The 24,595-nt window shown below is 37.3% G+C and overlaps 1 protein-coding gene across 4 annotated transcripts in view; it reads left to right on the forward strand.

The window, feature by feature from the left end:
* The window catches only part of Atl2 (atlastin GTPase 2), a 42,509-nt gene extending 18,204 nt beyond the window's left edge, over positions 1–24,305 (forward strand). For 2 of the 4 annotated variants that reach the window (XM_028765091.1, XM_028765089.1), the window contains 11 exons: positions 6,919–7,053; positions 7,306–7,410; positions 10,703–10,753; positions 11,010–11,066; positions 12,385–12,477; positions 15,003–15,141; positions 16,030–16,157; positions 17,911–17,967; positions 18,683–18,754; positions 19,690–20,121; positions 22,425–24,305. In XM_028765091.1, coding sequence (XP_028620924.1) covers positions 7,321–7,410; positions 10,703–10,753; positions 11,010–11,066; positions 12,385–12,477; positions 15,003–15,141; positions 16,030–16,157; positions 17,911–17,967; positions 18,683–18,754; positions 19,690–20,121; positions 22,425–22,544 — 1,239 coding nt within the window. In that variant the 5' untranslated portion in view covers positions 6,919–7,053; positions 7,306–7,320 and the 3' untranslated portion in view covers positions 22,545–24,305. Of the gene's footprint in view, positions 1–6,918; positions 7,054–7,305; positions 7,411–10,702; positions 10,754–11,009; positions 11,067–12,384; positions 12,478–15,002; positions 15,142–16,029; positions 16,158–17,910; positions 17,968–18,682; positions 18,755–19,689; positions 20,122–21,058; positions 21,107–21,807; positions 21,823–21,915; positions 22,293–22,424 lie in introns of those variants that run through there. The other 2 variants (XM_028765090.1, XM_028765092.1) reach the window with 2 other exon arrangements.
* Positions 24,306–24,595: the final 290 nt, after the last annotated feature.

The following is a 24,595-nucleotide window of genomic DNA, read 5'->3' on the forward strand; positions in this document are numbered from 1 at the left end:
TAGTGTATGTATCTTAAAATAAGAAAGAAGGTAAACACTCTCATTGGTTTTTTCCGGGAAGCATTGCAGTAAATTAATCTCTTCAGGCATTCTTAAATGTATCTTAGTATCAAGAATGTAGTTCATATTAGTGAACAATATTTTATGTGTTTAGCCAATTAAAGCTAGTTATTTTGAAGTTTTCCACTAAGACTTATTTCTGAAATACTGAACTATGTGAATAGTGCTGTATTACTAGTGTTTTTTTTTTTTTTTTTTTTAATCTGTGTGCACTTCAGGGCAATAAAAATCCTCTGTATTTTTAGGCTTTCTAATTCCTTAAGTTAACTTTTTAATAGTATACCATTGTGAGCTGTGAGCTGCAAATACCTTTGATCCTAAATAGGTCAAAGATAGAGTGTTGGGAGGGGAAGGAAACTTAGATCACTTGTCTAGGAATAATAGATAAGGTTCACCTTAAGTGACACTTTACCTCCTTGGGTAGTCAGTGACTGTCCCGAGGGGAAAAATCCCTCACTTACTGTGTGTTAAGAGTCACAGGACTAAATGAGCTCTTGCTTTGCTATAGGAGGTTCTGTACTCACAGAATGGCCTGAGTAACATCATAACTCACTCTTGTTGTTTTACTACATGATTAAAATACATTTACTTACTCATTAATCTGTTGATGGATATCTGATTTGCTTCGACCTTAATAATTTTTTAGTCTGTTGCTTTGTATGAATCACATTCTTTGAAAATGGAGTAGGTTATCTTAGAGTTGGTAGGAATTGTTAGAGCAATGCTCATTAAATTTCAGTTCTAGGAATCAGTTTTAAAGGGAAAAATGATTTACAATTAAATTACATACTATGTGGAAACTTAACACAGTACTTAGAATCCTGACATTAGGTGATAGTAATGACAGTATAGATGAAAATTCTTAATTCTGTACAGTTGCTTCTACTTTATCTCATTTGTAATGTTTTTTATGATAAAAATTTAAACATATATGAAAGTAGTAATATGTGCCCATTGTTTTAATTTTTTTTGTAGTCGTGAACTCTATAATCTGACTATCCCATACTTTACTTGGTGTTTAGAAGTAAACTCTGATGTATAAATTACATCAGTAAATATTTAAGGGTCTTGTTCATATACAACCCTCCCCAGCAGTTCCCTTCTGAGGTTTTAAACTATCTTCTAGTTGATCCATTTTTCAGTTGCTTCAAGTGTTTTCTTCCAGTTGAGGTATACATGTGAAAGCCCATGTTTAAAGTGTTCTTACCCCTCCATCTTTCTGTTTTCTGACAATTCATTTGTTGGCAAGACTGATTGTTGGTTTTGCAGTTTCTTGCTCTGGACTTGAGCTAGCTTTCCTCCAGTGGTATAGTTGATGTTTCTTTGTCCTGTGAATTTTCTGTAAATTGTTAATTGAGTCTAGAGACTAGATCAGTCTCAGGTTTTGCTTCATTTGTTTATTTATTTTTTGGCAGGAATACTTTATAGATGATGATGCATCCTATCTTTTTGGTTTTTGTTGTTGTTGTTGGTTTTTGAGACAGGGTTTTTCCATGGAGCCCTGGCTGTCCTGGAACTTACTTGTAGGCCAGGCTGGGCTCAATCACAGATCTGCTTGCTTTTGACTCAGAATCTATGCACTGTGTTTTTGAGTATTAAAAAGATATGTTATTCTTGTAGTTTTGGATATCTGAAAGTCAGGTGTGAAATATCAGATTATTGGAATTTAAGAGATTTGGGGTTTTAATGTGAGATTTTTGTTCTCTAGCTAGAGGCCTTTGTCTAATGCTCTCAGTTGTGGGGCCGCGTGCTTTCCTCTGCTCTCTTCCATTGTCCTGAACTTCCTTAAAGATCCAGTTTCTGTTGTAGAGTACTTCTCTTCACTGTTTTCTTCGAGGTACAGAAGCTTTTTAATTTCGCATAATTCCATTGGAGAAGTGTTGTACTGTTTTGGTTAGATTTATTCTTAAGTCTTTTATTTTTTTGAAGTTATTGTCCTCCTGGTTTCTTCTCCGCATATTTGTCACTGTGTGGAAAAGCTGCTGAGTTTCAAGTTGACTTTGCGCCGGGCTGCTTTGCTGAAGTTTTCCCTAGTGGAATCTTCGGACTCTTATGTACAAGATGAGGGTGGTTGCCTCTTCCTTTTTTTCACGCGTTCCTTTTCCTTACTGGTTTATTACCTTGCTAAGGGATACAGTGAGTAAGAGTAGAGCAAGAAAGCATACTTGTCCAACTTTGATGTTTAGAAGAAATGTTTTGATTTTTTTCTCAGTTTGGTATAATATTGGCTATATGTTTATGTGGCCATAATTATACTGGAGTTTTTCCTTTCTGTTTCTAGCTTCTTTAAGGCTTGTATCAGGGAATGTAGGGTTTTGTCAAAAGTCTTTTCTGTGCCTTTTGAAATGATACTGATGATAACTGGCTCTTACCTTCACTAATTGTTTTTCCTTTTATTTATTTTTAAGGGTTTAGATAGGGTCTTGGTATATATAGCCTAGCTTAGTCTTGCAGGTGCATGACTTCTCCCACCTCAGCCTCCTCAGTGCTGAGATTACAGTGCTGAACTTTCAGTTCTTATCCCCCACCTCCACTTCTTAGCCTAGACAAGGATACAGGGGCTGAAATTGGCTAAGTGTCCCTTTGCAGCTCTCCATAGATCTCTGTCAGGTTCGTTTGAACAACAGGACAGGCCTCGGTTGCAAGACTCTTCTGGGTGTATATACTTGAAAATAATCATTTTTTTTGTCTAGTGAATTTAAAAGCGGCTGTTTTTGTCTAGCTGTGCCATGAGAACTTTGGAGTTCTGGGAGGAATGCCTACAAGTGTGGTGTTCCTCTAGGTGTCTTAATTCAGGCTAGTTTACCTCATTCTGGCAGTGTGAAATTGTATTTGTGCATTACTGCCAGTTCCCCAACTAGTACTGCTCCTCCTAGGGAACTCAGTTTGTGGCAGTTCTTGGGCTTTCAGGTTTTGGAGTGGTATTTTGCTTGAGAACTCAGTTTTGTTTTGTTTTGTTTTGTTCAAGAAAGGAAAGTCATAATTTTGAGTTTGCTAACCTTTTTCCTTTTTAGAATCTGGAAAGACTTCAGCTTTTACAAATGAGGCTGAAACTGAAGGTCCAGTGGAAGGTGCAAGTCAGAGCTCCAGGTCACACATCCACTCAGTAACCAGACTAGCTCCTCTTTCTTTTCCAGCAGCCTTTGGACACTTTTGTTTTTTTAAAGTGATATCCACAGTATAAGATTCAGTATATTAACCATTTTCAGGTGTACAGTTCAGTGGTATTAAGTTCAATCACATTGTTTCTAGCAGATTCTAGTTACGAATCTTTTCACATTTTTTTTTTTTTTTTGTCTTTTTGGTTTGAAGCTTAGAAACATTAGGATCCTAACCCATTTCCCTCTAGGTCTGGAAGCCAGCATGCGTCTTTCTTTTCTTGACTACTCTGTGCACGTTTTAGGAGTAGAAATTGTGCAGTCTCTATCTTTTTTTTGTATCTAGTTTATTTGTCTTAGCTGAGTGTCTTCATGGTCAAGAATACTACTCAAGATGAGCTTTTAAAAACAGATTGACTTAAGTTCTCTTTAGAATGTAATTAAGTTGTTAGAATTGTCTGGGGTCTGAGTTTATGTCTGTTTATCCAACCCCAGAATAGAAGAGTTAGACATGGGACAGTTTGAGTGCATGAGTAATAAGTAGTTTTAACTGTTTGGAATGTTTATAATTTGTTCTGTGACTTCATACTCTCATATAATCCTAAACTACAGTTGGTAAAGTGTCAAACACTACTTGTTTTATCTGCTAATTTGAGCTTTATATAGATTAAGATTTTTGTTTGTGATTATTATTCTGAGAAATACCTTGAAATGAGGGAATATTTCCTTCCTTAATTTGGGGGCTTGATTCCATGTCTTTCGTCTCTTTTACTGCTAACTGTGATGAGTTACGGCTTTTAGATTCGTCCAGCCTCACCATTATGAAGGGAGTAAGCTTTTTGGTACAGGAAGCTGGGATGCTGTGAGGGATACCTGGCATTAAGGTTTGTTATGAGGAACATTTCCTTTTCTTACAAGTATGAGCTTCATGCTCCTGAGGTAGAGTTTATTGCTGATAATTGTATTATGTAGGTGAGTCTTTGGGTAAGAGCTGCATTTATTGTTTGCCGTCATTTACAAAGTGTAGATTGCCTTTTCAGTTGAGATTCACTTTAAAGCTCTGTGTTTTCTACTATGAAGTTTCTACTATGAGGAATATGGGTTTTGAGACATTTTTGTCTCTACAGCGGCAAATGGTACCAGATTAGTGCTTTTGAATTCCTAGGTTTGCTTTTAATAAATTCCTGGAGGAAATAGGGTCTGTTAGAAGCAAGACAGCTTCCAGAATCCACTAGAATGCTTTTTGAGGGCAAGAATGTTTTTGTTCATTTAGAGAACTCTAGATTTTTAACAATATTCAGAATTTAGTAGAAGGTCAGTAAATTATTTGTTGACTGAATTAATAATTATTTTTTCTAAAGCCCTCTTTGTTCATTCACTAGAGAAATAATAGGTTTTATTTTGTTTGAGAATTTGGTTATCTAGAATCCTTAATTTACTTTTTTTTTAACTAGATATAGAACGAACTAAGAAGAGATTATACATAATGATACATTCCTGTGAGACATCAATTCTTTTTGGTTTCCTTGAACATGAGGGTTTTTAAGCATGTTATATAGGTCTATGATTTTTGTCATGCTTTAAATTTTTTTTTACTGTTCTTATTTCTAGGACTAGAACAGTCATATTTCTTTTATGCCTGATACCTATATTCTAAAGAAAGCATATTGAATTTTATAAGTATCATTTTTATTCATTTAATATTCATTTAATGCTAATTCATTTAATGCTTCCTTATAAGCTAGGCAGAATGAAGTAAAACTTCAGTTTTCAATTTACATTCTCATATAGGAGCAAGGTAATATATTGAGTAAAACCAGATCTCTGAGAACAGATTCTTTTACTTGTGTAGGTTAAATTGGAAAAAAAAAACTTTTGGAGGAGCAGATTTTTGACATTGTAGGGGAATGAATAATAGTTTCTTATGTGTACTGTTTGATCCCTCCAGTGTCAGAGGTTTTGAATCTAGGCAAAAGAAAGTATAGATCAGCTAAACAGTGTATATGTAGGGTTGATTTGATTGTTTAGGAATGTTGGAAGCAGGAAGGTGTGTGTTTGAGTGTGTTGGGATCTCTATGGAATATCGGGAACAGAGATTGGAAAAGTGAAAGGTGTATTGTTGTGCCCAACAGGTCTCCAGATGGCTTCACAGGTTGGGTGGAAGCCATAGGTAGCATTTCAGAAGCTAGAGAGGCTTCTTGTGAAAAGTAGGTGAATGGGAAAGTAATGGGGCCAGACCACTTGTTCTTGTCTAGGGCATCACTGATTCTCTAACACTATGAAACACAAGTCCAGAAAACACTGTGAATGGAGTCGTATGGTGTGAGTTTCTGTAACCAGCAGAAAGGGAGGCCTAATAGGTCAAAGTGTTGACAACGGAGAACAGTGAGTGCAGGAGAATGTAATGCACAACATTGTAGCTTGTTGGAATTTTCCTTTGAGATGTTTTAAATAGAGGGTATGCAGACTTTAAAGTGTAGGCATCTTGACATGTCAGTCACTGACATTGTATATTTAATATTCTAGACAAACTACATTGTGGTATATTAACTATATCTATCTATGGTGGTGGACATTGAATGTAAGCCTTATGTGTATAGGCAAGTGCTCTCCCATTGGACTATACCCCAGCTCCATACTATATAATTATAGTAGTTGTAGCTCTGTGACTTGAGTTACAAGATAGTCCCACCCCCACCCCCCTTGGTGATGAGGACCAAACCCAGGACCTTGGGCTTGTTAGGCAGATGTTCTACCATTAAGGCGTTCCAACCCCCAAAGATTTTATTACAGAAAAAATTTTCAAACACATTTCAAAATAAAGAGAATAGTATTATGAATTGCCATGTACCTATAGACATATGGTCTCATTTTATCTTTTTCTTTGTGTATGTGTTTCCTGGACTGTTTTAAAGCATTTGCCAGGAAGATATGTCTTTTTCATCATAAACATTTAGACATCTAGTAGCTAAAGACTCAGTTCTAATTTTTGTGCATAAAAAAGTATCATTTTGTGTGCTTTTCCTGTTTTTCTTTTGTTTTTAAAAATTTACTTTGGTTTTATTTGCTTGTTAGAGAGAGAGGAGGGGGGTCAGGCCGTGGAGTTGGATGGGTGGGATGGGTGAGGTGGTGGAGAGGCTCTGGGAGGAAATCCGAGATAGAAACCCTGATCACAACATAGTGTATGAAAAAAGATATTTTAAATAAAAGAAAAATGTTTCTATCCATTTAACCTTATCTCATAGGGAGTACAATTTGAGTACATATGTCTATTTGTTTCATAAAAAGCCACCCCCCACCCAACCCTTAAGCCAGTTTGGTTGAATCAGGTTCCAAACAAGTTCTAGTTGTTTTTAAAAAAGACAAGTCCCAGTGGTGTGAAATGTTTTTTTAATACCATTCTAGGATAGGGCTACTGTTTTGACAGTCCTGCTGTCTGGAACTTGGCTTTACTGTTCTGTACAACAAGATATTTAAATAGCTAGTTTCCATATTTTATGATCTTTAAACATAGAAAAGCTTGCTAGGAAGAGTGGGCGTGCGTAATCCTGCTTACCTAGAGTAAGTGGAAGCTGGGATGGAGTGACAAAGTCTGGTTTAGGAGACTTCTCCCCTAGCACTCTGCCCAGGACTGTGTGCAGGATGCTAGACTGTGGGGTTCTCTCTTTGAACATGGGCTTCTCTATGAGATATGGAATGGGTGAGCTAAATTTTTTATAGTTCCTAATTTTGGCATGTGCTTTACCTCTTGATTTAACAGGACTCTCAGAGCTGGATTGGTGGGAACAATGAACCACTGACTGGCTTTACGTGGCGAGGAGGTTGCGAAAGAGAAACAACAGGCATACAAGTTTGGAATGAAGTGTTTGTGATTGACAGACCTAATGGAACAAAAGTAAAGTTCTACTTACACTTGGCTATTTTCCCCTCTATTTTTTTCTTGAGCAATTTTCTGGTATTAAAATTTAAAAGAACACAAAACTATTAATGTCAGTAACTTTAATGATTACTATGTTAAAATGTATAATAGTATATAAATACTTTCCTTGATTTAATTACTGCTTTGAACTTTATTATTTAATGTATGATTTTTGTAGGTATTTTTGGTGATTCTTTTACTAAGTATTTTAAACTTTCAAATTCCTAGGTGGCTGTGCTGCTAATGGATACCCAGGGTGCCTTTGATAGCCAGTCAACCATTAAAGACTGTGCAACAGTGTTTGCTCTGAGCACTATGACGAGCTCTGTCCAGGTGAGCATGCGTGTTCTGTCAGCTCATAAAATCCTACCTTTGTGCAACCTCCATAAAACGCTTTTGATTGAAGAAAAGAGAGGGCTAGTTGTATTTCTTATTATTTATGTAATAAGCTATAAACTTATATACTTTGAATTAGATATAAAGGATGAAGTTACGCCAAAGCCACCTTTGCTTTAATGACAACAGAATTTTCATTAGTGATGAGAATTGTATTCAGTGTGTTTTGATCATATTCACTCCCTTCCCCCAACTCTTCCCAGATCCACCCCTCTCCTATCCACCCAACTTTGTATTCTCACTTTGTCTTTTTTTTGATAATTTTTTATACAATATATTTTAATCATGTTTTCTAGATCCTCCCTACCTCCCTACCCACTGTGTCTTTATTTTAAAAATACCAACAAACTATTAAGTCCAGTTTATGCTGCTGGTGTGCATATGGTATACTCATTCAGGCAAACATTCATACACATAAAATTAAAATTAAGAAATCTTTAGGGGGAAAGTTATTGAATATTGTCTATAATTAAAATCAATCATATGACTGCTTAACCAAAAACAAAACAAAAACACCAAATAATTAAATAGCAGCCTAGTTTTCTGTTTGGTTTCTTTCACAGTTCTTGATTATTTGAACTTTAAAAAAAACCCCAGATTGTTTGTATGTATGTATGTATGTATGTATGTATGTATGTATGTATGTATGTATGTGTTATTGAGACAGGGTTTCCCTGTGTGGCCGTGCCTGTCCTGGAACTCAAACTGTAGACCAGGCTGGCCTCAAGCTTAGAGATCTGTCTGCCTCTGCCTCCTGAGTGCTGGGATTAAAGGTGTGTGCTGCCACTACCCAGCAACAATTAATATTTAATTTAGAAAACCCAAGTGATAGAGAATTTTAGCACTGGTTTTTGCTTAGAAAAGGGTATTGTCCTCCTATGTTACTCACAGTGTACTCTGATTGTGCTTTTCCTACCAAGTTCTCCTTGCTTCAGATAGATTATCTCTGTGTAATCTAGGTGAGCGAGGTCAGCCAACATACATGGTTTTGTATTCCTTTCCTTTTTTGGGATCATTTGTATGGATATCTCTCGGGCTCAAAAATTAATGCTGGGAGGATGGTCTCCTAGATCTGCTGGTGATAGTGCATAGGAAGGATATTTGAAAATTCTCATACAATAGAAACTGTCCATATCAGTATAGTTCATAAGCAGTTCTTCAGAATGTCTTGTGACTTTGTGATGATCTGTAATAATGTCAGAAACATCAGCAGTCTCAGTTAGTTCCCTTTCTTCCTCCTTCCATAACCTGACTGGGAGAAGCCTGGATATTACTGTGTGCAAAGAGGAGTTCTTCAGCCTACCTGTTCCAGGCCAAGGATACCTGTCACTGCTCACTAAGAGAAGCTCTTGAGGACCCTCAGAAGTCTTTATTTTTGTTGTGTTTTCTGTACAAAGTAGCGTGACTATAGATCCTGAGAGGCAGCAGAGGCCATCCTTTTCTGTTTTTCACAGTTTAGCGCTTCTGCTTAGCTGATGTTACAGTTTGAGGCTTGCCTCTCTTAAATTACAGTGGAGAAGCTCTACCCTAAACTTCGTTGCTATTCTTTTGTTTATATAACTTTTTGATGGTAGGGGATTTGGTTTTGAACAGCTTATACCACTCAGACACTTTCTTATCTATAAGCTGAGGATTTTACTCACTCTGCCTATGTCAAATATAGTAGTTGTGTGTTGTAAACGATGAAATCTAAATGAGGTAGTGCCTATAATAGTAATAGTCTATAATAGTTTCTATAGACTTGTTTTGTGAGGGGTGGTAGTGGGGATTGATATGTGGTGTCATGGGTGCCAGCAGACAATGTGCCACTGAGCTATAGTCCTAGCCTCAGAACGACTTTCTACAGACCTTGGAAGGGCATTTCTTCCTTAAGTAAGTTGTGATTTCCAGGCAGTAGTGCACTTCTGTAGCCTCAGCACTTAGGGAACTGAGTTAGGCTGCTGAGCTCCCTAACGAGAGCTAGTTGGAGGCCGTACAAGGCTGTCTGAAACAGTTTTTCTTTTGGGCTGGTAGACAGATGACACATTGATCTTGATTACATTCAACAGACTCTTAGGACGTACTGAGTCCAAGGCAGTATGCTGAGACCCAGTGGTTTAAGATAACAGAGGCCCATCTCTCTTTACCTGTGTTCTAAAAGTTTAGGCCCACACAGATAAGAATAAATTGATTATGCTGTGGGCTTTTTATATTTTAGATACCCTGTTTGGGATTAATCAGTGACTAAGCATCACTTTTGGTGTTTATGCTCTTGACTTCTCAAGTTTACTTGATTATCACCTGTTTGTTCTGTCTTTGGAGCAGCTGCATTTACTGATTCTGTCATAGAGGTTGTGTCTTAGGTGTCACTGTAGTACTTTCTTTTGTAATGCTCTGTCATGAAAGGACTAGACCTGACAAACTTCTCCAAAGATCAGAGGACAACCATTATCAGTTCTGCTGTTTTGGAAAGCCTCCAGGACATTCTTAAAAGGGCAATAGTGCCACCTGCTGCTGGGTTACTAGTTTCTGTGGCCTGGTAAACATTTCATGTTGCTTATGTTCACCAACTCAGGGAAAAAGACACCATGGCATGCGTGACGATGCGTGCCAGTCATTGCAGGGCTCTGAAATCTTAGCACATGGGAAGGAGGCAGAGGCAGGAGAATTGTTGAAGTTTGAGACCAGTCTGGACTAAGTAAGGAAATCCTTTTTAAGAATCCAGAACAAAACTAAACAAGCAAAAAGCCCAGAACCTACTGAATGAACATATATCCTGTACCAAGAAGAAACATTTTCTAAACATTGCTTCTCACACTCTTCAGCTTACTCAAGGAGTGAATCAACCTTTGCTTTTTCCTGGCCTAGAGCTCACTGTGTAGTCCAGGGTGGCCCTTTGACTCCATCCGACTCTTCTGCCCCTACCTCCTAAGTGTTGGAATCTCAGGAGTGCATCATCACAACTGACTTCAGTTTGTCTTTTCTGGTCTTTTAAAAATGATATGACGTAATATGAAAGAGACTGAGAAATAGGAAAAGACAGTCTATAATGCACTTGGGCCATGAGTATGTATGCATTCTTGGATTTTACTGCTTTTCTTTTAATAAAAAAATGCATTCCATATACTACTGGTTAATATAGTGACTAAGTGATTACTTTATGATAAGGTCTAAAATAACCTTCCTTACTAAAAGGGAATTTATACTCATTAAAACACTAATAAAAACAAAATGAATTTTGTTTTAACAGGTATATAATTTGTCTCAGAATATTCAAGAAGATGATCTTCAACACCTACAAGTATGTCTTAGAGAATATATGCCAAAGTATTAAAACTTAATTCTTTTTTATTGTAAATTCATGATTAGAAGCCTGTAATATATTTGAATTTTGTATGGCTTTAAAGAAATGGCTGATTGGTTAACTAGAGGACATTTCTCATATACCTAGTATATTAGCCAGTGAAATGACTGACATCTACTGTGATATAGACAGTTCTATAAATGGCTCCTTTCAGTCTCTTTGGTGGCATTATCTTAACTGACTTGATTTATAGTTATTTACAGAGTATGGAAGACTTGCAATGGAAGAGATCTACCAGAAGCCATTTCAGGTAAGTAAGTGTTTTAGTACTTTAAAAATGTACCTGTGAGAAGCTTCGAGCCACAAGGACATTATAAACTCATGTGGCACCAGAATCAAAACCAACTATTGGTGTATCGGCATCAGCTTACTACTAGTTGAAGCCCAACAGTCTAGGAGACAAAGACAGGACTCTAAGTTTGTTTGTAATACTTTGACTTGGTGGAGGGCACTTCACTTAATTGGATGTTATTTAATTCTAGAACTTAAGACAGTAGCGAATTGAAGACAGTATGTCAAATTTATCTTAGATGTGATAAAGTTATAAAATGTCATATAGGCCTCCTTTTTTGTGACGGATTACAAGTTGAAGTCAGTCCCCCTGCTACTCGTCATTTCGTATAGACAGGTTCAGGTTTCAAGCTGTTGCTCATGCTGTTCTCAGTTGCAGTGAGTGGGAGGGAACAATCACTGCGCTTGCCTGTGGCTGCGAGGAGTGCTTCCTGTGTGTTGGCTTCCTAGTGATTACAATATTAGTGGGCTTGCATTAATTTTGCCTCATTTTTATCTGACACACCTGTTTTAGGCAATCACTTTTATGAAACAATTGGGCAGATCATGGCTTCCTTTTGTATATGGGTAAAATATACTATATTTGGTTTATATCAGTTTTCATAATCTAGAATTATTTATCCATTTAGGAGACATTTGCCAATGTCTGGTATTTTTGATTGTCACAGTTTTGTGGGGTGGTTAATGCTATTGGCATGAAATGTACAGGCCAGAAATACTTCTATAATTAATGCAAAGGGCAGCCATGGACAAGTAGTTACCTGGTTCAAAATGTCAGTAGTGCTGAGAAATCAAATACTGTATGGATAAGACATTTGTAAGAACGGTCTCTTTAATATCAAAGCTGTAACCAGTGTTGACTTAGCCATCTGAAAGTGTAGTTGTTCTAGTTCTCTAGGTTGGTTTAAAATGATGATCCTCCATATACCTTTTGTTCACGTTTGGCTTTGGGTGTTATTATTACTCCGATAACTCCTTCTGTGTAATGATGTTTTGAAGCGGAGCTGAGCATTTGGTGCCAGGTCTGGGCAGTTGCTTACGTGGCATTGACTGTAACCATGGACAGTGTACTCACCATTTGGTTACTGGAATCATTTTTATTTTTAAATTTCTGATGCTGGGAATTGAACTCAGGACCCCAAGAATGATAGTCTCATATGTTCTACCCACTGAGCTACTCATTATAGTCTTGATTAACATTGTTTATAGGAGGAAGTTCTCAGTAATCTTAGGATTTTGTAACAAGTGATTTGTATTTTTTTTTTTTCTGTATGTAGACGCTAATGTTTTTGATTCGAGATTGGAGTTATCCTTATGAACATTCATATGGCTTGGAAGGTGGGAAGCAGTTCCTTGAAAAGAGACTGCAGGTAAGTCTCCTTTCCTGGAGAGGAAAGCATATGCCTCAGGTTGGGCAAAGGGTGGGCTTCCTGACTACCCTGACATTACCGGTTCACTGTCAAGGATGCTGTGTAAGTGATGGACTCTGGCTAAAGAAGATAGTCTTAAATAAACATAAAGGAACAATTGTTATTCTCCATATTTACTGGGGGAACTACCCACCAGTAAATATTCAAAGACTGATGTTTTTGAAAGTAACTGTTGCTGTTGTTGTTATTATTATTGTTACTATTACCGTGTTTGGGTGTGTGCATGTCACAGCATGTGTGTGTAGGTCAGAAGACAGCTTTGTGTAGTTGATTCCTTCCTCCTAACTTTACATGAATCCTGGATAATGAGCTGAGGTCACCAGACTTGCTTGACAGCCAGTTTATGTGCTGAGCCCTCTAGACCTTTTAAAAAGAACCAGACACTCATTCCTATGCATTGTGCTTCACAAAGCATTCCTGGAAAATGACCCCATGAACAAGGTTGTGAGTCTTTATCCTTAAAGGCACTTTCCTGAGGTAGGGAACAGTCAGGTATTTCCAGATTACATCTCCACATCCAGAAGGCTATGGAGAGAGATCCTTTTGTTATGTGTTGAGCACAGGAGATTTTTGTCTTTTTTGGTATGGTACATTTCATTTCTCAACCACATTCAAATACTTGGGGCATACATAGTATGACTTTCTTATTCTTAAAATGAGATTAATTCCTAGATTATTTGGAAGACATTTTGAGACAGGTATTTTCAGGTTTACTTTTTTTTTTCTGGTTATTTAGAAGAAATCAACATAACATATTAGTCATATAGCTGAACTCTGAGTTATGTACTTCAAAGACAAGATCTCAGAGTTATTACAGCGATGCATCCAGTCATGTATTTTAAGTGTGTAGTCTAATGTGTTTGTAAAACGATCATAAATGTATAACTTGTACCCTCTATCATTTTTAACAGATTTTGTTTTTGTATTTTATACAAAGTACAAAAAGGATCACAGAGATCCACCTGCCTCTGCCTTCCTAATGCTGGGATTAGAGGCTTGCATCACCATGCTTGACACAGAATATATTCTTTTGTGTCTTATTTGTTCAGTGTTTTGTTCTTGGGATTAGCCTCTATTGTTGCATATAGTTTACTAGTTTATTCTCACGATGTACAGTATTGTACTGATAACTGCCTTTCCTTGTGTAGGCGGAGATGGAGGTAGTAGTTTACAGGTCTTGGTTATGAACAGTACATGTTTTGTTAGAATGGCCTTTGGAAGAACACTTGGAAGAATGCACGCGTTAGTGCCTGGGCGCAGGCGTGGAACAGTGCACTGACACACCTTTAATCCTATTACCAGGAGGCACAGGCAGGTGGCTCACTCGTGAGTTGGAAGCCTTCCTGGCCTACATAGAAGGTTCCATTCAGGTTAGCCACGGCTACATAGTGAGACCCTGTCTGAAAACAAACAAACAAACAAACAAACAAACAAAAACAAAAACCTCCTAATGTAGACATGCTAGTAATTATTTTTAAAAAAAATGTTTTTTAAATGTTGACATGCTAGTAATTATTTAATTTTTTTTTCTTTAAGAGTTTCTTTCATTGGCTGATGAGATTGATTAGCAGGTAGACACTTGCTTCTAAGCCCAATGACCATAGTTCCGTCTCCCAGGACCCATATGCTGGAAGGAGAGGATAGTTGTTGAAGGTTGATCTCTGCATGTGTGCCATACATAGCACACCTGTATGCCCTTCTCACACTTACTGCACATGTGCACATACAAAAAAGAAAGAAAGAAAATGTAATAAAAGCGTCTTTAAAGACTGTTCTTAAAAAAAATACATAGCAGTCTCTTCTTTCTCAAAGATCAGTGATCAGCATAAATCATAGATAATTGAGGGCACTGAAGTTCTTCTGTGTGTCTGGACTGCACTGAGTTCTTTGAACATTATGTATGTGTGTCTGCTGACGCGGGCCTGTGAGTGAGTGCTGTGTGTGTGGAGGCCAGAGTGTGGCTGGCCTGGAGTTGGAGTTACAGGCAGTCTCTTGGGTTCTCTGCAAGAGTAGTTTATGCTCATAACCACTGTCCCACCAGCCCCTACACCAGGACTTTTTACTGGATTTTATAGTTTGCTTGGAGGCTGTCTTAATCTTAGGAAAATTAACGGTCTGTTTTTTTTTTTTTTTTTGGCTTCTGTTTGTTTAGTATGATTTTGACATAAATGCTGTAAAGACAAATGCTTTATTTATTAGTTTCTAAGTCATAATTTCAACTTTTATTCAGGTGTCAGGTATTATAATTAGTTGTTTGTTTTGGAATTTCAGACAGCTTTCTCTAAGGAAAAGATATGCCTTTCAAGTCGACAAAAGTGACCAGAAATAAACTTTTTAGTAGTAGTAAATAAAGCTGCCCTCTAGAGAAGTCTGAGTTTAGTGTGCATGTGTATGAGTATGTATGTGTCCTTTTTAAAATTAAAAAAAAAATCTGTTTACAGCTTCACTCTATTTTCTTCTTTTAGGTAAAACAGAACCAGCATGAAGAGCTACAGAATGTCAGGAAGCACATTCATAATTGTTTCTCAAATCTCGGTTGCTTCCTTTTACCACATCCTGGACTTAAAGTTGCCACAAACCCTAGTTTTGATGGACGACTGAAAGGTGAGTATTCCATGCTTGCTGAGACTACTAGGTAGCGGTGGAAAGTTTGTTTTGTATCTTGTTTTTATTTTTGATATTATAAATATAGTTATAACATTTTCTCTCTCCCTTTCCTCTCTCCAAGTCCTCCCATATACCACTCCTTGCTCTTTCAAATTCATGGTCTCTTTTTTCATTAATTGTTCTGACATGCATATATGTATGTGCATATACTTATCTGTTTCTAAATATAACTGCTCAGTTTGTATAATGTTACTCAGTATATGTTTCAGGGCTGACCAACAACTCCTTAGTTTGGTCCTCCTTGAGGAAGACTATTTTTTCCACTCTCAGGATTCCTTAGTTGCCTGTAAATATTTCTTTAACTTTTTCATTTTAGTGACAACTGTGTGATAGTTGCGATGTTCTCCTGTGTTGATTTTAGCTTGCCTTTGATTGCCGCTCTTTAGCATACTGATTGACCATAGCATACTGATTAACCATTTATTTTATTTAAAAATTTTTTAAAAGATTTGTTTTATGTATATAAGTGCTCTATCTGCATGTACAACTAGAAAAAACAGCCTAACACCAGAATTTAATATAGTGCCCTGTATGTTTGGCTTTTTAAACAAAGGTGTTTTAGTCAGTCTAGAATTTGTTTAGAAAGTTCATCATTTGAGCTGAAAGACTGGTGGGGGAATGGGAGAAGTGGGATGGAAGAGTAATAGGGGTTTTCTTTCCTGTAGGTGACGTGGCATATTTAGATACACTTTTTAGAAAAAAAAATCTTCACTAATAGAATCCACTTCACTGTGTGTTCTTTGTAAACAAAATCTCATGAGTTCATGTCATTGGAACTTGTTTGTATTTCTGGACTAATATGGTGGCTAACTTCATGTCCGTCAGATATCGATGAGGATTTTAAACGAGAGCTTCGGAATCTGGTTCCATTGCTGCTTGCTCCTGAAAATCTTGTTGAGAAAGAGATAAGTGGATCTAAAGTCACTTGTAGAGACCTTGTAGAGTATTTTAAGGTAGGTGAACTCCAAGCTAAATGGTTGTCTCAAAAAGAAATGTAGTTAACTTTTAACACATCTTTACGGACAAGAAATTTTCTTTTTGGAAAAAAATTGTATATTTTTCTGCCCTGAATTCATTATATCAACATTAAGGCTACAGAAGGGCCAGTTGTTACAAGTACTTGCACAGTCATGAGGAGCCAGGTTTGCTTCCTAGATACCTCATAGCAAGCGGTGTCTCACATGGTTAGGACTCGATTTGAGAGGAAGGAGACAGTAGGGGTGCATAGGGCTTGTTGCTTCCCAGCTCACCAAGTTTAGAGAAAGACCATGAATAAAAGGAATGTGGGAGCCTGAGAGGAGAACACGTGACTCCTGGTCTCTGCATGGTAGCGTAGGGTGCACCCAGACTTTCCTGCACATAAACACTCAAAGATGGCCGTGCCTGCACATGGGACGTACATACACATAAAGAAACAGATAAATCTTTTTAAAAAGACATGGTGTCTTTTATTCAGTGACACTATTTGTTCTCAGAATATCCTTCCTTTTCTGCATCTCTGTTGTGGAGAGAAGAGCCATTCATCACATTGTAGCACAGCTCTGTCATTGTGAGTGATGCCTGGACTAATGCTATAGTCCTGGTTCTCCCAGAGTCTTCCTGTAGAGGTCTGAGGACTAAAAAGAGTAGCTAGAAGTACCTGTTTTTTGAGTCTAGGTAAGGTACTTGTGGAGCTTTTTTTTTTTTTTCTGCTCTTTTTTTTTTTTTTAGCTTTTCCTGTTGGAACAAGTTGAAGACACAGAGTTGTGTTAAGTGTTAGAGATAGGTGGGTGGGAGAGGATAACTGAGAAGCTAATGGGCTCTGCTTCCCTGTTGGGTGCTCAGCACTGTGATGCAGTTGCTGTTTAATTATGAGCTAAGTTGGAGTCTGTAGAAAGTTGAAAGCAAACCTCCTGTTTGAATGCCATGAACTTGTCCTCTTCTCCCTCCTTTATTGTTTGAGGATCTCATTTTTGTGTGTAACTGTGCGGATTCAATCCACACTGTTTCCACGCTGCACCTCATCCCCTCGCCACTTGTTCCTTGAAACTTCATGTTCGTTTTTAAAACCTAGTCTTATGCTTTGACTACAAATTAGAATTTCCTTTGAGTTAAAATATTTAAAGTAAAATGATGGTTTTAGCATGTTTTCTAACATGTCCATTTGAAACATTGAAAGCAGGAGAGAATTAAACATTTCTTTTTATAAAATAGATGATATTTTATATATAAAACTTTTAAATGTGAAGTAAAATTTTAGATAAGTTGGAATTGTATTTAAAAAGTTTCTGGCCTTGGCAGACAATACCAACCTAGATAAGGTCAAGCGAGTCATAGGCAGAGTCATAGTGACCTGTCCCCTGAACCTTCACCCAACCAATACCCAGTCTGAAAGATATCTGTATTCCCCCTGAACACCCACACTCCAGTGTCATTCCCTTCCCCACATCCTGCCTTTCTGTGTTTATAACCTCGTGTGAATGAATTACAATTTGAGAAAAAATAAATTATATAAAAAAATAGTTTCTGTAGAGGATTTTATTTGGTTACATACCTATGTGTTAATATTCAGGACAGGATTGACTTTGTTTTACTTAGAATGTATGAGTTTTAAGGCCTAGAACTTCATTTTCATGCTGTGAACTATTATGTTTAATGATATTTCTTTGAGGGACATTGTATCAAATTGTATTGAACACCAATACAGTGAATCGTCTGTCTTTTTAGGCATACATTAAAATATATCAAGGAGAGGAACTACCACATCCAAAGTCTATGCTTCAGGTAAGAGTCAGACAGTGTGTTGGGGGTGGAGAATTAAAACCATGGCTTTAGAGGGATACGGTATAACACAAACGCTTTTTGTATAAGATGGCTCAGTATAGGCACCTCTGAACTAAATGCTTTAGTGTTGAGTCTTTGATGAAGGGCTACTGCATGAAATAAGGATTAGTTTCATTTGCTAGAAATGTGCTGCCTCTAGTGCAGTTAGACTTTGTGTGTATGTTTTCTTTTGGGGGCATTGTTATTTTTATACATTTCCTGTGTTCTAAAATTTACCACTTGGAGCATTTCTTCAGTTTTATAGTTGATTAATAGTAATTATATTAAAGCTTTGCAACAAAAGACAGTTTTGTGTGTTTGAAAATAAATCACTTGTGTGAATCTGGTTGTTCATGCAAAGAATTCTTAATTCCTAGGACTCAGCACATTTTGGGATTACATGTGTTTATCTCTGTCCATTTCCTGAACACATAGTGATATATTGTCTGCAAATCTGTTTTAGCACAAATCCCAATTAGACAGGGAGTCCTATTAAGCCTGCATCATACCCTTAATACTGATACACCCTTCCAAAGGAAAGGAAAACTAGAGAGTGATATTTTTTTTCTGTTCATTTCCGTAATTGCTTGTTGTATATAGTTTATTATGTTAGTAGGAATTTGTAGTCATAGGGCATTTTTTTAAAATAGTAATTTTATATTTTCTTTTCTTTTAGGCAACAGCTGAGGCTAATAACCTTGCAGCAGTAGCAGGAGCAAGAGATGTCTATTGTAAAAGTATGGAGCAGGTCTGTAGCTAATGTTGAAGCTCTATGCTACGTCAGAGTAGAAGCTGTATAATATTTAAAGCTATTGAACTAATTTGCACTCCTTACCTATTGTCATGCTACATTATTCTGTAATTGTCTTTTTATGGTCTCTGCTAGAATAAATTGTTAGCAAATAAGTTACATGGCTAGCATCAGGGTATATTTTCTGACTTTTAATTCAGAATTTTCAGCCTGGGATGGAAGTAGTAGTAGCTTGAGACCAATAGCAATTTCTGTGCTAATGTGCTCATCCTTGAAGTACTGTTACTAGTTCTTTAGTCTGTTCTTTTGCTAGTAATCTTTTGTGATGCTTTTGTTTACTAGTGGGTAAAGAAAAGTCAGAGAGGGCAGTGTAAATACTGCATTTTCAGTTTTGGTGGGTTAGGCACATTTGGAAGATCACTTGATTGACAGTGTCTTAGGGTTTCAGTTGAGGCAATGAAACACCATGGGCAAAAGCAAGTTGGGGAGGAAAGGGTTTATTTGGCTTATACTTCACATCACAGTTCATCACTGAAGGAAGTCAGGACAGGAACTTATACAGGGCAGGAACCAGGTGACAGGAGCTGATGCAGAGGCTGTGGAAGAGTGCTGCTTCCTGACCTGCTTTCCCCTGATTTACTCAGCCTACTTTCTTATAGAACCCAGGACCACCAGCCCAGGGATGGCTCCACCCACAATGGGCTGGACTTTCCTCATCAATCACTAAGAAAATGCCTTATAGCCTGATGTTATCTCAAGTTGACATAAGACCAGCCAGCAGAGTAGTTAATGTAATTACTTATGAGTTATGCTCAAGTTTAAAGTAGCCATGCTAAGTAGTTTAATTTATGAGACTAAAATCTTTGAGCAGGGAACACTTTTCAAGTATTACTTTTAGCATGTAATCTCTCCTTGTAATTTGGCTTCTTCAGGTATGCGGTGGTGATAAGCCGTACATTGCACCTTCAGATTTGGAACGAAAACACTTGGATCTCAAGGAAGTGGCGCTCAAACAGTTTCGTTCTGTGAAAAAAATGGGTGGAGATGAATTCTGCCGCCGTTATCAGGACCAGCTTGAAGCTGAAATTGAAGAAACCTATGCAAATTTTATAAAGCACAACGATGGCAAAAATATCTTCTATGCTGCTCGTACCCCGGCCACACTGTTTGCAGTCATGTTTGCTATGTACATCGTCTCAGGACTGACGGGCTTCATCGGCCTAAACTCTATAGCTGTCTTATGCAACCTTGTCATGGGGCTAGCACTGACGTCCCTCTGTACGTGGGCATATGTTAAGTACTCTGGGGAGTTCAGAGAAATTGGAACAATGATTGATCAGATTGCTGAAACACTATGGGAACAGGTTGGTATCTATTTTTTAATTTTGCAGTGACTAATCTGACTTCTGTATGATTGCCAGTTTCCACTTTCTTTGTACACCTACTTTTCCCTTTTTATATGAGGATGGTGAGGGGTTGGTGTTTCTTGTTTTGTTTTTGTGGTGGTGGTGGTATTTTGATTATTTTTTTTTTTATGTAGAATCTAATTTAGTTAAAGGTTTGTTTCCCTTTGTTCATAATCATACTTGACTTTGATTAGCGTTAATCTGTAATATCTTTGGTTGATCCTTACTTAAAAGCCTGATGATAATGCCAAACAGTGAGTAGGACTAGATTTACTACTAATATTTTTCTTTGAGCAAAGAAAATACTGTGAATGAGCAAGTTTTAAAGGTAAGAAAAAAAGAAGTTTTCAAGTACAGTCAGTGCTTTGGGGAGGAAAATGGGATTTTTTTTTTTCTAACCAATATTAACAAAAAACAAGGAAGGGGAAATATATTAGGTCTTCATGTCTTCTGTGAGGAGGGTGGCAGTTTATTACAGTACTCTAAGGAATAATCCCACAGAGATTTCTTTCCAAAGAAAGTTTAACAGCTGTCCCATGGAAACAGAGCAGAGCAGTGCAGCACAGACAGAAGGAGCGTCAGCTGTAATCTCATGTCAAGCCAGAGTCCTAGGCCAGGCAGAGACCTCTGGATCAGCTGTTTGTTATCTGTTACAGAAAGCTGATTCTTACAGTTCCAACCCGGGTTGTTTGACTGTAGACATTTCTCTTGTGGTTGTTGTTAAAATGATCCTCATTAAGTGTCCAGACACCGTCTCACACGCAGGAACAGAATGAAAGCTGTAATTATGACAGATGGGCAGTGGCAGAGGCCTGCCCATGTCACTTCTAGGTCAGCGGGGTGAGGCCTTATTAGAGATTCAGATACGCAGGTATATGTTTGTTTTGGTTTTCAGTTCAAAGACCGAAGGAGTCAACGATTTTCTCTGAAGAAAATTGATTAGGTATTATAACAACATCATTATGACTGTATAAACCAGTGGTTCTCAACCTTCTAATACTTTGGCCCTTTAATACAATTCCTCATGTTGTGGTGACCCTCCAACCATAAAATTATTTTTGTTGCTCCTTCATAACTGTAATTTTGCTACTGTTATGAATCGTAATGTAAATATTTGGGATGGGTAGAGGGTTGCCAAAGGAGTTGAGTCACAGGTGGAGAACCACTGGTACAAACCAAGCTACTGTATTAACTTGGACTCTCTCTTTTTCAAGTACTCTTGTGTTTAAGATCTCCTTTGGAGTTTGTGTTTGGACATTTTGTCAAGGTCAAATTTTTGTCTCTTAAAATCATTCTTACTGCTTTGCTGTCTTTGGATAATTTTTAATAGAAAAATAGATTACCACATCACTGCTTTAAAATGATCTACTTTAAATTTTTGAATCAATATTATTCTCCCACCTTGATTTTAATAATTATACAGTGTCTTTCAAAATGATTTCTGTTAGTATTGATTCTAAGAGTTTAGAGGTGCCATTATTATAGAAGAGTTTCACAGGAGAGTCTCAGCTGTGTAAAGTTATTTTCAGTGGAGTATAGAGAGGTAAGAACCACAAGTCACAACCCCTTGTCAGAGGAGACTTGTGCTGTGTTCAGCTAGTCTGGTCTAAAATTTCTTTGCATTTCTCTTTTCCTTTGCTTCAGAGGAGTCCCAGGAAGGTGAGAAACTACAAAGTCTGAAATTCTTCTAGTCTTTAACTCTAGCTCCAAGGCATCTGAGTCCCTGTCCTAACACATCACTCCGTGTTTTAGGTGTTTTCCAAACTGTTTGAAGTCACTAGACGTCGAATGGTCCACCGTGCTCTCTCGTCAGCACAGCGACAGAGACTGTCATCCAACAATAACAAGAAGAGAAATTAGACAGTATTTTTAACTTTTTTCTCTATCTGAAGTGTTCACACTTATACATGTAGGACAATAAGCAGGACCGTCTGGGCCGGTCTGCATAATGCTGTATACATACCAGATTTGATGCTGCACATAGGGTATGGACCGCACATCCGTCTCGTAGGATTTGTAAAGGGTTTGAATGAGAGGAAAGTAATTTTTGTTGCATTATAAAATGTCTTAACTGCGTTGTTTGTTGCATCATAACTTTTTCTTTCTTTTTCTTTTTCTTTTTTGGGAGAAGCATCTTTTTATTTCTCACATTCCTGATTATTTTTGTCATTGATTTAAATTGAATTTTTTATATCTGTTTTTATATGTACTCTTTTTTTACCTCATGTTTTTGTTTGTTTTGCACATTTCTCATACCACAGGTATTGAAGCCCCTGGGTGATAATTTGATGGAGGAAAACATAAGGCAGTCTGTAACAAACTCTATCAAAGCAGGCCTGACTGACCAGGTGTCTCATCATGCCCGATTAAAGACAGACTGACAGTTCATCTCCTCATGGACTCCACTCTCCCTTGTTCATGCTTGCTGTACAATGAGAACTCAGATAAAATAAACCAAAGTTTACAATCAACTGTAGAAGTAGTTTAGTGTAACTGGCTTCACAGATGGCTGCCACAGAGTGTGAGCATTGTGTGTTGGTTTCGGCCTTCTCTCCATGTCTCCTTAGACGGGCGATCGGCTGAGGAGCACTGGCTCATCATGCACACTGGGCCAGGTTTAATTCTTTTCTTTCTTTTTACCGAATTTAATGTTAGTGAAATTTGTCTTATGTAAAAGGATATTTCAGGGAAATATTTTAAGAAATCTATTTAGAGTCTCTTTAATATAGCGTCCCATTGAAATTTTAATTTTTAGAGAATTTATGAATCACTGTATCAAGAATCAGATCAGAATGACAATGAAGCCTTTATTGAGCCACTACATTAAAAGTGTATATTGCTTTACTGCCTTCAATGCCAGTATTACATAAATGCATGTATCAGAAACTTCACAGAAATCACATGACAACTCTTGTAGCTGGGAAGGTAACTCTGAGGTGTACGTTTGTCTGAGGTGTACATCTGTCTTGCCTTTTTACATTTGTAAACCTGCCCTGAAAGGAGATGCATTGTCTGGGAAGCTGAACTATCTTTTTGCAGTTTAGCCTTCATGTACATAAAATATGCCATTAATTTTATTGGGGGAGAAATTCCATCCAAAAATGTTGCCTACAGCTATGAGTTAAGAGTGTCTGTACAGTGTGTAGCTTTTATTTTCTAAAAATTACAGGTAGGGCATGTATATGAATTATAAATATATAAATACAATTTTGTATTAAAAGTTTTGTAGTTTATGGCAAAATCTGGTTCTGTGGTAGGCTAAAAAGTACAGTCCTGTGAAAGGAATGTTTGTGGCTCATGTCAGTGTGTGAATGCATAGACAATTTGAAGTTTTGATATATTTGTGATATTTATCTTCCTCGAGCACTGCAATCTCACCCCCAAGAGAATTCAATGGGAATGTTTTATTGTGACTTGTCCTCTGTTGCATTTTAAAGTTATTTCCTGTAATTTATTTTCAGTACATAATTAAAAATTTGTTGTATATATAAAATGAAAGTTGTGATTCTTTTTTAAGGAATTCCTTCAAGTGTGTATCTCACCATATAACTCATGTTGGTTCATGCTGAACAGAGTGGGTTAGGGTGCACCGAGTTAGAGCTCAAGGTATTGTACTTTAAAGCTGAGTGTGTAAGCAGTTGTTCTTCTGTGTCTGTATATGTAAGGGATATTTTTTGTGATAGCCTATCTGGGGATTTATTAATTTTAATCTTCTCTCCATCTCTATCCGACCCTCGTGTGTGAATGTGTGTGTGTGTGTGTGTGAGAGAGAGAGAGAGAGAGGGAGAGAATGTGTGTGTGTGTGTTATATGTAAAGCTGCCCCTACCCCTTTTTCAGTACTTATGACCTCCTTTACAGAGATGTGTTACGTCACTCCTGTGTGGTGTTTAAGAGAACGCAGATGTCAAGTCACGTGCATGAAAGAGCTGAGTTTGGTTGGTTGGTGTAGCTTTCCTTCCACTCCAACCCAGTCCTGCTTTATATGGATTGCATTTGTTTTCATCTGTAGTAAACAGCTGCCTTCTCATCTGTTCCTGTACAGAAAGAATCCATCCAAAAGTTTTATTTCTCTGACCACTTTGTTTTATGAATGCTGTAAATTGTTTTTATGAATGAAAAATAAAAAGTTTGTTGTATACTAGCAATTGTTCTGAAATTAAAAACTTAACACAGTTTAACACCCCTCCTTTTCTTTTTCTTTTTTTAAATAAAGTCTAGACCATTTGATTGACACTATCATATTTCTTGCTAAAAATGGTGTTTTTCTGCTAGAATTCTCTTCAGGACTCTAAGCACTTTAATTTCATCTGGAAGGCCCTGGCCATTGTTAAGCTAGAGGCAGTGCAAACAAAACACCAGAATGGGTCAAGGACAAACACTGAAATAACACTTTGGTATGGGTGCGTTCTCTGTGCTACAGTTTTAGGTAGT

Source organism: Grammomys surdaster, unplaced genomic scaffold (assembly GCF_004785775.1).
Source record: "Grammomys surdaster isolate TR1022 unplaced genomic scaffold, NIH_TR_1.0 149, whole genome shotgun sequence".
Taxonomy (NCBI): Eukaryota; Metazoa; Chordata; class Mammalia; order Rodentia; family Muridae; genus Grammomys; species Grammomys surdaster.